An 18,121-nucleotide genomic window follows, 5' to 3' on the forward strand; every position below is an offset into this window, starting at 1 on the left:
AATCAAACATTCACCCCAGATCACAGACATGAGTTTCAGCTATCATTTTTTGCTTACAACTCCACCCCAGTTTGGACCCAGCCATATGCAAATCAGTCTTTACCCTGCTCCCCTTGGGAGCAATCCAGCTTGAACTGCCAGGCCAGGTCCTCCCTGGACCGGAAACAAGCATCCTGGGGCCCTTTTCAGGGTATCACCCCATATCAGCCAGTCTAGCTTGAATCCAGTGGCACAGTGAGAAGGGACCCACATCTGGGCATACCCTTTTCACTTAGGGCTACAAAATCAAAAAGAACAGATGATGGATGGAACGCTGAACAAATCAAACTTTCACCCCCAGTCACAGATCTGGGTTTAATCCATCATTGTTTTGCTCACCAAGCCACCCCATTTTGGATCCAGCCATATGCAAATCAGTCTTGATCCAGGGCGTGAGGAAATTCCGAACACCTCTAGGGGTGGAAGACTCAAGAGCCTTCTCCTACTTCAAAGTTGGCACCAAATATACAAATCGAACTCTCAGACCCAACTCTTCCACCTCTGGACCAGTGAAAAACTCAGAAGCACTTGACTATGGCAATGCTCCCTATGCCAGCATCACCCAGAAACTCCTAAAAAAACAGCAGAACATTCAGAATGCCTCCACCAGACTCATCCTCAATATCCCCCACCACAGCCACATCACCGGCCACATGAGAGGTCTACACTGGCTACCAGTCAACAAAAGAATCACCTTCAAGCTCCTCGCACACACCTACAAAGCCATTCATGATGAGGGACCTCCGTACCTCAACTACTACCTCGCATTCCACATACCCACCAGAGACCCCTGCTCTGCCCAACAGGCATTGGCCACTACCCCACGTATCCACAAGATCACAGCCGGAGGAAGATCCTTCTCCTACCTCACAGCAAAGACCTGGATCATCTTGCCTCTCCACCGCAGGTAATCACTGTCACTGACTCATTTCAGGATGGGCTTCAACACCTGGCTCTTTAACTGAACCACAGCACCTTCGACGGACCTGCAGCCCCCCCCTCCCCCAGTGCCTTGAGATCCTTATGGGGGAGCTTCAAGCTCTCTTCAAGCCATTGATTGATTGAGTGAAGCACAGCTGCGCTGCTGGGCTGCTTTATTGGAAGAAGGACTGCTACTTTTCTGCCCTGCTACTCTGCTGCCTTGCTGCTGAACTGAAAAGGACTGGACCTGCATCAGAGTGACTACAAGGGCTAATCGGCTGGCTCCTGATCAGAGCCTCAGGGACAGAAAAGACTCCAAGCACCTTGAACCCAGCATCTGGACTCTGTCTACTGTGATTCATGTCCACCAAGTGATGCCATATGAGTCCTGGACACTTGGGAGTAGGCCTGAAGGTCCTCTATCAGCCTAGCTCGGGTTCCTTGAGCAGAACCGATGAAGCACAATGCACCACCTCACAGCTCCTTTTCAGAACAGTTGCCACACAATTCATCCCTGCACCTTGCATCACAGCCGGCAGCTCCTTGGAACAGCCACTGTGTGACACAATCCCAATGCAGGACTTCGCAGCGCAAGCCTCCATCACCGGCATCCTTAGTGGTGACGAAGGACCTCATATCAAAAGCCTCATTGATGGCTCTAATAGAGCCATCGCTGTGCAACACATCCTCAGTGCCAGACCTCACTTTGCCACCTGCAGCTCATCAAAACCACATCTTCACAACACATCCTCGACGAGGGATCTCAGAACACTCCACAACCAGGATTTAAAGTTCTTCGTTCAGTGATCCTAACATGGTCCCTGTATTCAGCCCGTGGTCCATCACGGTCAGCCTGAACTTGTGACTTTGTCCCAGTCTGGCGAGATCAGATCACCACAGTTGGCGCTTTGTTCGTTTCAGCACTATTTTCGCTTAAATATTTAAAATTGCATATCTCTGGTTCCTCTGATTGGATTTTTGTCTGCTTTGTCTCAAATAATTTATTAAATTTTACTCTATTTTTCTAAATTGGTGTAGACTTTTTCTTGTGTTGCGTTTTCACTATATTAGTGTTTGAAGTGAGGCATAACTACTTTACATATTGCCTCTATATTAAGCATCACTGCTTTGTGCCAAGCTACCAGAGAGTTAAGCACAGGTTAATTTGGGGTTTGCTTGTACCTTCAACCTGACAGGGATAGTGATTGCTAATTGAGTAGGGGTTCACCTACCTCAACCATTAACCCAATTAACTAAATGAAGTAAAACAGCATGATGGGCAAGAGGCACAATCCTAAAATGCTGAGAAAAAAAACACCACCCTAGATACCTGGGAAGGGTCTCTCCTTCCCATGTAGACAATGTAGGAGGGAAAATCCCCTTCAAGTAGAGTCCAGTAATCTCGACTATTCAATACCCTTTGAGCTTCACAATGCATCTAGGGCCAACTCCAATTACAAAATTCAGATATGTAACGATCCCAAATGGCTTCCTTTCAGAGATCGATTAATATACTTCAAAAACAAAAGTCTCAAACGTTGGCATAGTACAACTTGCTTGAAAGGTAAAGCAAATACATAAAGCGGCATATATGGTGAACATAGCTGACTGTAGATAATGTGCTGGATTCATCCAGGTACTTTTCATCAGATATTACCCAGCACCTCATTGTAGATCTTTCAAAATCCGCAGCAAAAGTCATCAGACTTTCCTCAACCTTTCCCTGAACGACCTTTGCACTGAGGGCATTGAATTTGCAGGAGTGTTAGATGGCAGTACAGAAAATAATGACGGATTTGGTTCTCTGATACTGGGATAAAACACGATGATTTTACACCATACTGGGGGCCATTGTGTTTAAAACCAATTAGATCTTTAAAGTGCTAGAATGTATTTACTACTAGTCACCGTCCAATGGGGCACTGTAATATAACCGTAGAGCTAATGTTGGGCTAAAGAGTCCCAATGCCAAGTAGAGTGTGAACCTCCATGGAAGATTAACAGCTTGCAAATGGTGCCCTTATAACTTTCCACTGTAGAGCAGCAGGAAGGAGACAGTGTTTAAGAGCCAATGAGAGATTTCCCTTTGAACTTTGACACGGCCATTCTCCCTGTGGTATTGAAAAGATGACAAATGAAAAAGCATATTTCATCCGGGAATATTTTGTTAGTTCCAGACACTCCACGTTTAGCTAAGAAGTAGGACATCCGAGAGCAAGTGCTTGCTTTCATTAGTCGGTGGACCCTGCCTCCATCAACATGTCATTTAGATTTAGTAGCCCATTTTCAAACACATTAGTCTGCGGTGTAGCTACCCTCAGAAAGAGGAGAATGGTTCTCTGTACTCCAGAAAATATTTTTTTCTCTTTCTTCCTACATGATGAAGAAATAAAGCCAGGCAAATAAGGGATGAACTTCCATGCACACCTTTGAGCTGCTCTACCTTTAAATGATTACATTGGGTGATTGTAGCGTATATTCTTGCTGTGAATCATTGCACAGGCACCACTTTTTATTACATTTTTCCATTCCATTGCAGAAATAAGCAATTGTTGTTCCTTTGTTACAGAATGTCATCAGGTCAGGGCACTAATGCCCTTATTGGTGTTCAGTCAAAGGGTGTCCTGTTTAGTAATTTTTTCATGTGGATATGTTAAGGGATATTTTTTTCTTCCTTAACCATTGGGGCATTATTGTGTAAGTAAAGTCTCCACATACACTATGCATACACGTTGTCATCTAGTTTTTTTCTTGGTCGACAAAGTTTCATACCTGAGTTTTGAGGCGTTTACGATCATTTTTGCTATTGCTTCTTTACATTTAATGCTATTTGATACTTTTCTTCCCTCGGGTACTTATTTCTTCCTTTCTGCACATAGATTTTGGCACTGGTGAAAAATCACCTTCTCCATCAGCAAATAAACCAATACCTATCAGCTTTGTCACTGCTTTGTCGTTGCCTGTTGACGCGTTGGCCCAGCCCACGTACCATGACTGTTTTTAATGTTAAACTGTTCACATTGGTTTGAGTTCAATCTGAAAGTTGTTTGGAATAGGCGGGGAGTGCTTTTCTGTTCAGTGCCTACAGGCATCAATACACTGACCTTGAAACCACCTCCTGTTAGGCTCCTTGAACACATGGAATAGCCACAATATCGTTAGCAAATCAAGCTCTTAACTTTTCTCAACATTGCCAGTCATATATTTAAAATCCGTGTATGTCTTTCAAAATTAAATCCATAAACATCACACAGAGGATGATTTATGCCTTTGCTGTCTACCCCTTGTTTCTGCTGCACTTTTTTTTGCTGATTAATTATGAATATGATGAAAAGGCAGCATGACCTGCAGAAAATGAAGCATGACAACATGTGCTGGAGCTGTGGCAGAAAGAAATTACACAGTGCAGCTGTGGCCTTTGATGATCTCCCTGGGAAGAAGCGGTAAGTGGCTTCTCACCCAAGCTGTGACTAATGTTATTGATAGCGTCTGCAGTGGTTTAGGAAGGCCAACATATTCTGCACAGATGTAGATGCTGGTGGGCTATACATGATACTCCTCTCTTCCTCACAAAGGAAATTGAAAGTTCTATAGAAATAAGAACATAATACAATCTAAAACAAAAGGTCTATATTCTAACACGGCTACCAAGGGGCAAATTTCAATTTCAAATTCGAAGACGCTTCAGTCTGGGGGCACAGCGGGTCATGGCCATCGGCCTAACTATAAGATCTACGTTTAAAAGGCTCCACGTTCAGGCAAATTATCTCATTAAAAATGCACCTGTCACATAAACATCCATACTCCTCTTTGGTAAGAATGGATATTTTTCTATATGGCTCTCAGAATGGCAGGGAAGTCGCTCTTCCCTGCCATTTAGCAGGGATAGATCCATACCAATGGCAATATTGTCCTCACTTTCATTTCTCAGATCACAAAGCCATTTTTAGGTGGGCCAGAGTTATGGCTAAGAGATTTCAACGGTGTGTTTTGTGGGATAGGAGCGCTCCAGCGGCTGGTTATAAGAAAATAAGGAGGTGTCTGGAGGATAAGCAATCCAGATTGAAAAAACTTTTCAAGTAACTCACATACCCATGGATGTAATCTAGACTGGAGTATGCATTAAGAATACAAGATATTGTACAGTTTATCACAGATGTACATTTTCTGGATGAATTGCTATCTGATCAATCTGATCACTCAACACCTCTTTATATTACACGTGTAGGTGAATTAAGCCTAATTATTGCTTACTGGATATTGAACTCACTGGATCTAACTTTAGAGAGAGTGTGAGAGAGGAAATTAGCTCATCTTTTCTGCGAATCTGTAATACCAGAACCACAAGAGGCATTGAGCGGGTTGCAGTGGAAGTTGTAATACGCGGATATGCAGTATCTGGGTGACATTAACATGTATGAAACTGGAAACACAGGTACACGATGAAGGAAAAGTGATAACTGTAGCAGAATCTGCAACCATGCCAGGCACTCCAACGATGCAAGAAGAAGCCTGGGCCACTATATCTGCCTTATTCAGCAAAAAAACAGAGCCCAAACATAACTGACTAGGCAGAGATTGCAGTGTGAGGGATATAACTCTGGCAGGTTGCTGGGTTGGCTTCTCAAACAGGTTGCATATCTTATTGGTGAGAGATGCGACTGAGACACAACAATATTCCTAGGTGGGAATTAAAGGCACGCTCTATGCTTATTTAAAGTCTCTGTACTCCCAATCATGGGAGCGTCCAAGGCAGGCTACCTGTGAAAGACCTCTGGCAATTTACCGCAGAGACAAACTCACTGGGAAGGGGATTAAAGATGAAGATGATGGTAGGCAACACGTTGATGACATGTTGGTCTACTTGACTGACCCAGAAGACAGTGCATCACGCTATTACAGTTTGGCAAACTGTCAGGGCTGAAAATAATGAAAGCTAAATCTCTCTTGTTCTCTTTAGGGGCCAAGATCAGGGTGCGGCCTTGCCACCACTGGAGTTACCCTGGGAGGTATACTGCCTCCCATACTTTCAGTGTACAGATCACTCACACGAGTGCGTATTGACGTAAGTTAAATACCAGAAGGCTGCTCAGTGCAGATCCTTCCCTACCTGGGATTGACTGGCATTGTCATTGGTAGATAGGATAGCACAATGTTTATATTTCCCAGTACTGTATGCACCCTATACCATGTACTATTTTCAAACAGATGAACACCGAATTTGATTTGGTAGGAGGTTGAAGCAGGGTGATGATAGGTGCACGGCAGCTACAGTATGGACAGGGTGGGCTACAAGTACCGGATTTGGGAGAGTATCACCTTGCGACCTTACTCCAGTATGTCGCTGGATGGTTTGGTAGGGAGAAATATATTGATCAGAGGATGACTGGGGTGAACGAGCCTTGTTGAAACTACTGTCTGCATGATTCCAGAAGGTGGATACTAGGACCTCCTATTATCATAAGGAAAGCCTGAAATTGAGCGTGTGGCTAAGACTTTTGCATAAATGTAAATCGAATATTTCCCCTATTCCCCTCATACATCACTCTAGGTGCTACCTGAATTTGTGAAACCCCTGGAAATGACAGACCTGTCTCAGTGGAAAAGGGGTAGGTGCACACTCATGGCAGACATGACTATCATTACAAGTACTGAAGCAAAAGAGAATTTCAATCTAGACCTTGGCCAATTTGTATATTATTATTGGTTGGTTAGAGCAGGTTCAAAACCTGGAGGGTCGGAAAGGTGATCCTGCTGACAACACCGATACTATGGCTTTTTGCACTCCTGGACCGTGAGAGGGGGTTGGTTATTAGGATGTATCAAGTAATTAGGTGCGATGGACCCCATACCCAGCGCGGGACTAGGAACCCAAAGCAGCCTTGGCAATTTTGTAAGACCAGCCCCGGGAATGTTGATGGGGTGGGGGTGTATGTATGCAGCACTGCGGCTTTTGTTACTGGGGGCCGATAATGTAGCATCACTGCGCATCTGGCCCCCAGTAGCAAAACCGGCCACCAATGCTGCCAAACCGGCCCCCACCCTTCCAGCCTGTCGGGAAAATGCCCAATGCCTGTCACGGCCAGTTCGGCCCTACCCATAACGAATGTGCTTTGAGACTGACTGTGGTGCACCATTCCTAGATAAGGAACACATTGAATCCAGCTAAAGAATCAACATTTATTAAATGCTTCCATTGGGTGGACCTTTTTTAATATGACCTGGACGTGCCCTGGGCTGTCATGTGGTTGCTTATAGGTTTAACAATAGGACGGCATTGGCACTGGCTTTCAAGCCTGAAATAGGTATTTCGTCATTCTCCTACAAGAAAGCTAGCAGCCCAACCTGGCACTTTATAGTAAGTGAAACACCACCAGAGAAAATATAGACAAATCAGGTTACCCCAGAACACCTGGCAAGCTGAGATATATTCACAAAACACCAAGACAATTTCGGAAAATAAATTTGTGAATTTAATATGATGCATGATAAACGAGAGGCATAGCCAATTTAAATAGTTGTGCAAATTCATTTGTCTCTATTAAAGGAGTAAAAAGTTGCAAAATCCCAGTCCACAATTTTGTGAAATTGTTCTAGAATGCAATGAGCTGCTCGAAAAGCAAAGCTCATCGAATGCACAAAAAAAGAGACAGCGACAGTGGCACTTTGTTGCAGCAAAAACACAAACCCTGTGTAGCAAAAGTCCACTCAGCACGGGCAGTGTTTCCCTGTTCAAGGTCCTCCTGCTGCCCCTCACGTTGACCAAGATGCCCCATGGTGTCCCCCACTGGCCAAGACCAGAAGACTTCCACGGAACCCATGAAAATGTCCTCCCGCCCCGTTATTCTGAACACTGCAGCAGCAGCCACTGCCCTTGACCTGGTCAGGCAGAGAGCCCACCAGCACCATGGCCCCATCCTCTCCAAACTGAGCCCTATGAGGGAGCACCTGCTGTCCAGACTTATAGTGGACACCCCCACACCCTCATCCCTGGGAGCTTGGCTTCGTCAGCTGCCTGCTTCCCCCTTTACACACCTTTAGGGATATAACACAAGGCCCTGCAATCACTGTGGTGCAGGTGGGTCCCCAAATCCTTCAATGGGTTCAATCCCACCCCACGCCGTGGCCAATGTGTATTTGTGAGACATGGGAGACTCAGGGGCCCAGCTTCACTTTCTGCAGGGAGGGCTCATCTTTTTACCATTACGTCATGGACAACTCTAACCTGATGCTGAGGGGCTGCAGGCGACTCCAAGTCCCCACGTCCCTTTAGATTTGCTGGCTCAGTGAGTTCCTCCTGGTGCTTTTTGTGGTCAGCAAGAACTAGCAACGCATTGGAAGAAATCAGTATCCGTGGGAAACTTTTGGAAACCCTACAGAGCTACATTTTCCCGAATGCACCAACTTTTCGTGCATAGAGAAACACTTTTCTCTTCAACTCTGTGCTATTATAACCACTTTAAATGCTATTGCATCCCATTGCCCCTGCTTGTTTTGTATCAATCTTAGTGTTAGGGCTGTTAATTCTTTGGTGATATTTATATTTTGGTTTATTGATGTGGTGGAAAGGTGATCGAGCCAATTCACAACAATGGCTCTCCTTATGTTGTCGGGTGGACCGCCACTCACACGCCGTCGGTGGTGATCCAACTGACATCCAGGGCATCGGTTTAACCACTGCATTACGATGAAGGCGGTTGGATCGATAATGTCGGTGGGAAAGACCGCTGCCTCTGAAAGAGTCAAAGATCCTGTTAGGACGGCGATTGGATTCCTAATCCTACAATGGAGGCTTTGCCTGCGCTGGCACTGCTGTAGGGAATAGGATGCCCCTTTCAGATTGCCTGTTCTTGGCGGTCGCACAAATGGAAAGGGACTTTGGGGACCCCAAGCAAGGCCCACAACCCCCGTGGGTCACTGTTAAGTGACCTGGGGGCCACAATTAGTGCCCTCCGACACATCCATGCACTGTGTACCAGGTACCACATGGTGCCTGGCACACGGTGCATGGATGTGCACAAAGTGTCTTTTTCTATTGCGCCTTGTGCTGCGGTCCGTTTCCTGGCCGCAGCACAAGCAGCAGTAGAAAAAAGCATTTTACAACTGCCTGTATGGCAGTAGTATCCTGATAGGGTGAATAGGACCGACATCTCATTGTCGGGCGCTTCCACCCCAAAACGATGGCGGTCAGCGGTCTGACAGACTGCCACATAATGAGCCCAAATGTTTCAAGGTGGAAAGAATACTTACACGTGGAAACACCCATGGTACCTTCATGCATGCAGTACTTCTGATTGACATTAGCAAATTAAAATGTAATATGCATGACTAAGTGTGACATGTGTTAATAATGTGTGCTAGACATGCATATATTACGCACAAACATGTGGGCCTGAAACGTGGGTGTATCTAACAGTGCTTGAGTAATGACCTGGCCATTTTGTTCTGCATTCCTTCCATCATCTGTGTGTCTTTTGATCTCTCGCCTTAAGTGTGCCGGGTATGCCCAGACGTGGGTCCCGGGCTCACTGTGCCACTGGATTTAAGCTAGCCTGGCTGATGAGGGGTGAAGCCCCAAAACCAGTCCAATGATGCTTGTTTTCGGTCCAGGGAGGACCTGGCTTGGCAATTCGGTCTGGACTGTTCCCATGAGAGACAGGGTCAAGACTAGTTTGCATATGGCTGTGTCTAAACTGCGGTGGCATGGTGAGCAATAGAACGGTGGATTTAACCGAGATCTATTGACTGGGGGAGAATGTTTGATTTGCTCTGCATTCCGTCCATTATCTGTGTGTCTTTTGCTTTAATGCCCAGGTAAGTGTATTGCCTTGTTATGTGTACTGACAATGTGTATGGAATGGATTGGCATTCATGTGATAAATAAGTATGCTACAAGTAAAAAACAAAATCCTCCACAGTTTTCCCAGCCTTATGTGACCTTACTGCACTCCATTCATTATGCACATATTTAGGGTGAAGAAAACAGGCACATGTTCCCAGGGCTTTAAGTAGGCCGGGTCTCACCGGGTCTGAGCACTGGCAGTTTTTTAAAGGAGGTCTCGAAACTGGTCTCTATCGGGTTCTGTTTTGTGCCCTGGCACAGGCGGTCCGTTTTTTTCCGGACTGCAGTACAGCAGGCTCATCGATGTGTGCTGCTCACACTGCTCCCTTCTCACTAGTGGAGAAGTTACGGCATGAGGTCATGATAGGTGAGCCCTGTAGGGGAAGGGAAATCCTTTTAAGAGAGCCATTTTCTCTCTGCATTTCCCATCTCTTTTTGAAACTCCGAAGCAGCAACATTGTCGTGGTGTCACCAGGGCTTTTAAGTGAAGCTTTGTCAATATTATAAATAAACCATAGTTGCGGCTTATTTATCTTATGCAACTAACAAGCATTGACAAAGCCATTTGTCCTGACTTGTTGTAGGTATCATGTTAATTGTTGTATCATATGCATTGACAGAAACAGCAAAATACAAGTCAGGCGGCACACTATGCTAAACACAGATTTTTAGCCTAAGTGTTTTAAGCCACGCCCTTAACTACATTGGCCACGCCCCATTGAGAGACCCTCCAGGTTTTTCATCCCACTTAAAGCCCTGCATGTTCCCATTACATCAGCCGCGGCCGGTGGTGGGAGTACCTGCGGGTGGTGACGTGGGGAGGGGGAGGGGCAGGGTGGGGTGTCGTAATGTATGGATTACGAGGTTTAACAGGTAAGTTAACATATATATGAATACAACGAATTTCGTTGTGTGCACTGCATCCCCAAATGCGATGCAATGCGCGCAACAAATTTCGTTCTATTTATTCATATGTTTACTTACCTGTTAAACTCCGTAATCCTGACATTACGACACCCCACCCTGCCCCTCCCCCTCCCCACGTCACCGCCCGCAGGTACTCCCTCCACCGGCCGTGGCTGCATTACATATGTGCATGAACACTGCACAGGAGCCGCCCGTGAAATCACAAAACCCACCTATGCTTTGAATTCCGCGTCCATCTCCGCACTTCAGCGGTTCGACCATGGACTTTTCAACAACTGCCTTTAAGCACTGAGAAACTTTCAAGCTTCCACTTTAAAGTTAATTCATTCAACATACTTGCGAAATTATATATTGGCGAGTGGATTCTGCGAACAATTGCACCTGGACAAGGACGAGTGACATTTCTCATAGAGCCATTAGTCACGAAGGTGTCAATGTTTGGAAAATAGACACCCACGGAGATTCTTTCTGGCAAATGTCACCCTTGAATTCCACAGAGTGCTTTGAAGACTGCTTAGCCTTGGAGCTCTTTGTGCGTATATTGTTGGTTTGTTGCAATTTGCGGACTGAGACCTGTTCAAAAGAAAACGTACTTGCCATGGTGGCTGGTGAAGGGCTCGTATTTATCACTGGTCGTGTCTGTTTTTTAGAACACTGGACTCAACAACCTCTATACAAACCTACACTGATAACTTTTCTATTTTCTTACAGATATTTCTGCTGTTTTTTTTATTGCTAATGTCACCACACTAAAAAGAGAACCAGATTATCTGAAATTTAGGAAAGGCTTACAGACCTGGATGTTTCTTGAGGGGCAATCATTCGCTGTAGCCCATGAATACCAACTAGATTTTGGTAAAGTATCAGAGGCAGGTTTACAAGGCACTTGCGTCACGTTTACGCCGCCGTTGCGTGACGCAACGGCGGCGCAAACATGGCGCATCCCTGTGACCCATTTACAACGTGACGCATCTAGGCAGATGCGTCACGTTGTAAAGCCCTGCGCCACATGTGGGCGTTCCGGCGCAGGGTGGGCGTTCCGGGGCAGGTGCGCCTCGCAAAAGTGTCTGCGTGAAATCTACAAGATTTCACGCAGGCACTTGTGCGACGCTGCTACGTCAATTCCTTACGCCTGCTTGAAGCAGGCATAAGGACTGACGCAGCACGTTAAGTATAGGGCACACCCGAGCATTGCTGGAGTCGTGTAGCGCTTGCAACGCGACTCCAGCGATGCGCCGCCCTTACGTCACAAGATGCGTCAGGTATCTGCCTACCCTCGCGCCACGGCTCACCGCATTGTAAATGCGGCGCATCCGCCGTGACGCAAGGGTAGTTTTGCGTGACGCATTTGTTCTGGCGCATCCCTGCTGATTTGCAGAGATGCGCCAGAACTCATAAATATGCCCCTCAGTTTTTAGTGCCCAGATACCCGAGTGGCATGATATACGCACTCTACAAAAGAAATAAACATAAACGTATTGCCCTTTCTTTTCAATGCTGAATGGATTTCACTTTTATGTATGTCACCAATTCAAAATGGCCACTCCTGGAGCCATTGTTTGTGTATTATGAAGGATACGAGTATAGGACTATTGGGAACCAGGTGCGCTCCAGTTGTGCACGCTATTATTACATTATGTCTGAACTGGGCCTCTGCTGGTTTCCAGAAACAGTGGCATAGCGCAAAATGAGGGGGTCCCCCTGGCAGAAAGTAAAGAGAGAACCATGAGTCTTCCATATCTTACAGATATTCATTGACCATAGGCTGAATTAGTCCACCCCAAATGGGGGCCCACCTGCACCGCAGAGGCTGCAGGAGCCTGTGATACCGCCTTGTCTTGAGATTCACACAGAAACCACGTCCTGGAACATTTGCAGCAGCACCCAAAGACAGTGGGCCAGATTCTGAAAGGGCCTCCGCACTCGTGGCTGAGGCCTGACAGTCATGATGGGGTTTCTGCATTCGTGGCAGGACCGTTGCACGCAGGTAGCCATTGTGGTGGTCCCGCCACGAGTGCAGGAGTCCATTTGTGAATCGACCCCTCAGCTTGTACAGATCTGAAGCCTGTAAGGGGGCAAGGGGGGAGTTGAGGCTTTTTTTCCCTGGGCAGAGGCCAACTCATAATTCTTCACTTAAAGGGCACCTTAAAGGACCAGCAGAAAGAAGGTCCAAGCTGGAAGCTCAAGTGGACACTCAAACAACATATGAGGTGACAAAGAAGACCATTTGATTGTCATTTTAAAAGAAAAGTCGTTGGAGAGAGATACCTGGAAACAGGTTTATAAAGTAGCGGTCTTGTGCAGGTAAGAGCGGTGAGGCCGTGTAGGGGGCGGAGGGGATTGTGACAGACGACAACAAGGGAAAATTAATTCTTTTTTTCATTTCTCCTTGTGGTCGTCTGTCGAATCCCTCTCAATCCGACCCCACTGCCTCACCACTCTTACCTGCACCGGCCACTACTGGGTTTATATCACAATCTCTGTGTGCAAGCAAAGTATGTAGGTTTACGTTTCCAGTTTCACTAATAGTAGCAGACAATACAAACATTGTTGTTTTGCACTTAAGTGTTACCAACAGTACAATCTTAAATAGAGCACAGACCTGTAACCTGAATGTTACAAATAGTCTTGTGCAGCAGGGACATTCATCTTCTCAGCTATTCCACCATGATTCCTATCTGAGACTCAAGAGGATGCACTGATCCATGTAGTAAGTGCATTATCTACCAGAGCTAGTATTACACCCAGAGACTAGCTTGGTAATCTGTGATGCCTGCAGCAGGGTTGTCTGTCCCCTAAACTAGCTTAAAAGACAGAGTTTTGTGGCCAGTAAGCTAGAGATGCTTAACAACCATATTTGATTCTTGCTGACTCTTTTGAAAGCGATGTTTCTAAAAATAATCATATGCACTTGCCATTCACTGGTGGACCATTGACTGACTGACATTTAATTTCCTCCTCACATCTCCGCTCCCCATGCCTCTGGCTTTCTTGACCCTGCTCCCCCAAATATGTTGGTTCCCATATTAAACATTTTTCATTTCCATCACTGAACAATACATCTCCCAACACAAGACACGCTTTTACCACTGTGATGAGAGGCACACAGTATTGTTATGACTAGGGAGTGGGTCGAGTGATTCCTATGCCCACAAGGTTGGAATAAGTCAGGGCAATGCACAAAGAGGTGTGAATTGTCACAACTACAGCAGAGACTGGTGTAGTTTCACTTCAAATGCCACACAGATGGATGCCCCTCCCAACATGTAAGAGACACTTCTCTAGACTGAAATGTGTTTCCTGGCTGTCACCTGAGGAGCCATGGTAAGGAACAGCAGCCATCTCTCAGCCATGACATCCCTTTCCCCTGCTTCTGAAAAGCCAACACAGTAGGCCCGATTCACAGAATGAACTTAAGACTCAATCCTAAACTTACTACTATTTTGGTATTCACAGAATGAACTTACTACTTTTGGTATTCATAGAAGTTAGGATTTTGTCTTAAGTCTGTCTTAAGACAAACTTAAGAGAAAATCCTAACTTCTGTGAATACCAAAAGTAGTAAGTTCATTCTGTGAATACCAAAATAGTAGTAAATTTAGGATTGAGTCTTAAGTTCATTCTGTGAATCGGGCCCTAGGACTTCCAGCAGTATAAATGGAGACCAAGCATCATGTAATACAACATAAGATTCCATCTTGGGCAAAATATATCCACAAAGACAACACATTGTGTTCTTAAAACAATCTTATTGAAGTAACGCCACTTAGACACAAAGGGCCTAATTCATTAGGATAAACGTACACTTTTGTGTACGTTTACATTTGTTTGGAATTCACAAAACCGCATTTTAATAGTAAATGTACGAGACTCCACGGTCAGGGCAGAGAACCCTGCACATAAAACGATACAACATGCCTATATTTTATTGTGCTGAGTAATCCATCCTGACAGCGGAGTCCCAGCACTTGTAAACTTACTAATAAAATTATGTTTTGTGGATTTAAAAACAAACAAGATTAATCCGCTCCTTGCTTTTTTTATAAGATCTTTTCACCTCACGTAGAGATCATTTCTGAGGAGAAGACAAACTATAATTTAAGAAAGTTTACCAATTGTTCCCTGCTTTGCAGTACTGTTGTTAGTACTTGTGTCTCTCTTTAGACTTCTATTTCCCTGTTCATTTCCTGTTCCCTTCCAACCCGCTTCAGTGCTCAGCTTCTGTCCTACTTCCCTTCCAGCCATAAAGAACTCACTTGTTTATATTTAGGCTTCCCGTTTTTATGGTATTTTTTTTTTTTTAGCATTTCTGTTTGTATTTATCTATATTTATTATTTGCTCACTTGATCTGTATTGGTCCATATTTATTTTGTGTTTTGCAGATAAATTAAGTTGTAAAATTGTACATTTCCATATTTATTTAACTGATAGGCACACTCATACTTTAATGTCTGTAGGTATTAGCTATTCAAGCTACCAAATATTAATTAGTAAATATTAGCATTATACCACAAATGTATGTTGATACATGGCATTTTTTTAATGAAATTGCATCCTGTTTTTTTAATTTCCCATGCTGTCCATCTGCTCAGGTGTTGGCCTATAATTCATGAAATACAGCACAGAGTACCCTAAAAATAAGCCCAATTTTCTGTATTTATCCACTTTTAAAAAGAAACGCAGAAAGAAAACACATTGTTTTCTGTCTGAATTTATCTGTAAAAATCTACAAAAACAGAAAACTGGGAGCCTTATTTTATATTATACTGCAGTTATCCAATCTTGTTCCAGTCTCACCCAGCTAGTCTCCTGACAGGAACATGAATGCTGGACACTGAAAAACAAGAACACTGGAAAACAGACTCCTGGCAACAGGCACAAGGACACACACACTAGAGACAGACATTGCTACCTGGACACCAGGTACGGAATCAGAGAGACATGGGCTGTGGGACACAAAACAAATAAAGCAGACATAAACATGAGGATGTGAACATGGGAAAAAAGGAGTGATGGAAACAGACACACTAAAATGGATGCAGGGACCTGGACAAAGTGGTGTAACAAGGGGACACAAATATGCAGACTCAGACATTGGGACAAGGACTCCCAGACAAGCAGAGTGGTGAGGACATGTACACCGAGACATGGACACTGGGACACTGACCAAGAGCGTGAACCCTAAAGCTGCATTGCAAGTTGGACAGAATAGGGTGTGATACATTACCTTACATGGTAATATTATTACCTCAGAGTGATGCATTAACTGCATTTGGTAAGGTTTTTAACACACCAATTCTGCATGTTTTGCCTTTCCCCCAGCCTTTTTCCCTGATAAAGTTTTGCACGTTTCACCTGGCGGAATCTATCAGTTGAAAAGTCACCGGGTGTGATAATTATCACTCAGCTCCTAATTCTAATGCCTATACAAACCCTTGTTTAGCCCTTAACTTGTAAAGAAAGCTGAAGAGGAGACACAATGCTAGGCCATACAATGTTAGAGTAAGAAAATAGCATGTATAGTTAAGAGCAAAGCTCATATATATTGTCCATTAGGGTTGTAGTAAAGCCAATAAAAATGTCCAGTCTACATACCATGTGCCCCATCTGAGTTAGAGTGATTGGCTTGGAAACTTTAAAAAAGATCGAGCGAAGTGGCCATCTATAGGTTGGCCCCATAACTCTAAGTGCACAACATAAGAAGTGGCACATGTATTAAAAGCACACTAGCCAACCCCACTATCTGATAGTTATCAGGGAAGGTTGTAGGAGAAGTAACTTGTCTTTACTGAAGTGGAAGAACAGGCAACTTTATTCTTTCTTTATTTTGAGTTTCTACCTGTCAACCATGCTAGGGTTTCTATTTACTTATTGTTGCTGTAAGGATTACAGTATATAGACTGGAGTCATTGGAAAGTTACCAATAGGTCCTTGAACAACAAAGCGAGATAGAAAACGTCTTCTTTTTTCTGCCAGTAAGCCAGGTCCTCAACTAGCTGCTGCGGCATTCGATATACAGTTTTAAGTGACATCCATGTGTTTTCTGCATTGGTTGAAGCTGCATCCCTTTGGCTGATAAGACTAGGGCCTCAGATCTGTTTTACGAACCTACTGCAGAGAGTTGTAAACTTGACCAAAAGAATAGCCCTGAATACTTAAATCTTCTAATGTTTAAGTCTGGGCGGTGAACTCCGCTCCGCTGGCGGAGTTTGCGAAGTTTTCCGCACTTTGCGTTACGCGGAGCTTGTGGTGTTCCGAAAAACTCTGCTTAGCGCTGCGGAGCGGAGTTTTTTTCCTTGCATGCATTTGTCAACATCAAGTTGGCGAGCGCGAGTGAGCAAAATCCACCTCCCGGTGAGATTTTTCCTCGTTCGCGATTGTCAACATCAAGTTGGCAAGCGCGATCGAGGAAAATCAACCTCCCGGCGGGATTTCTCAATGTGGGCGGTCAGATTTCTCATTGCCAGTGGTCGCGTAGGCTCGTGTTGAGAAACTGTTTGTTCGAGTGAAGAAAGCTGCTGCTTGAGTTAAAATCTACTCGAGCGGCAGAAAGGAAGCAGTGCCCGCTTGTTCTGTGCATGGTTCTGTTCGCTATGATTGCTGAGTTTGGACAAGCACCTGGCACTGAAAATCACCTCGAACAGCATTTATCTAATGCACTCCACTGCTCCCGGTGCTCCGCATAGCGCGGCTGAGTTTTTTTTTGCCCTTTGCGGAGTTCTGCGAACTTCGACCAGGCTTACTAATGTCTGGACTCCCAGTTACAAACCACTTTCAATGTTTGAGTTGATAAGGCACAAGCAATGCCACACAAATCTTACCTTCCAATGGCTTGGGTAGAAAATGAGCTGCTGGTTTTGTTTTCTTGACTCTGTTTCCTTTCATGACTTGCCCTTCTTTGTTGAGCCCCAGGAACCATGCCCGTCCAGATTCCTGTTGTCTGTACAACATTGATGAGTAGATGACATAATAGTTCTCAAAAACAGATTCCTTGAACTTGCACTCCATTGTAAAAAGTTCCTGTGGGAGAAAAAGTGAATTGTTAGTTTATGAAAGTTGGGTGCCCAACACCAGGAGACATTGAAATAATGTTATTGGGTGTCTCTATCAAAGCTCCTCCTCCTCAATTTGCATGACTTAAATATTTAAAGAGGCAGAACATTATTCTCCCTCTACTAGAGTTCACCCCAACAGTTCAACCTCTGGCTTGTATCAGTGTCTTTTTCTTCTTTCAGGTATAAGCTTGCTTCTTTTACACAGCCCTGTCAACAAGATTTCCCAGAATTATAATTGTATGTGTTTATTTTTACACTTTTAAACAGCATGGATCAGGTCTATGGCCCATGGACAGTGCATTGAGATACTTAAGAGACACAGGACAGATTTACACA

At 44.6% G+C, this 18,121-nt stretch overlaps 1 protein-coding gene across 2 annotated transcripts in view; it reads right to left on the reverse strand.

Annotated features, from left to right (window-relative positions):
* Positions 1–18,121, reverse strand: part of FGF14 (fibroblast growth factor 14) — a 1,298,256-nt gene that overhangs the window by 11,382 nt on the left and 1,268,753 nt on the right. For both annotated transcript variants that reach the window (XM_078657628.1, XM_078657629.1), the window contains exon 4: positions 17,552–17,750. In XM_078657628.1, the coding sequence (XP_078513754.1) occupies positions 17,552–17,750 (199 nt within the window). The remainder of the gene's footprint in view (positions 1–17,551; positions 17,751–18,121) is intronic.

The sequence above is a fragment of the Lissotriton helveticus genome, chromosome 8 (genome assembly GCF_964261635.1).
Source record: "Lissotriton helveticus chromosome 8, aLisHel1.1, whole genome shotgun sequence".
In the NCBI taxonomy this organism is placed as follows: domain Eukaryota; kingdom Metazoa; phylum Chordata; class Amphibia; order Caudata; family Salamandridae; genus Lissotriton; species Lissotriton helveticus.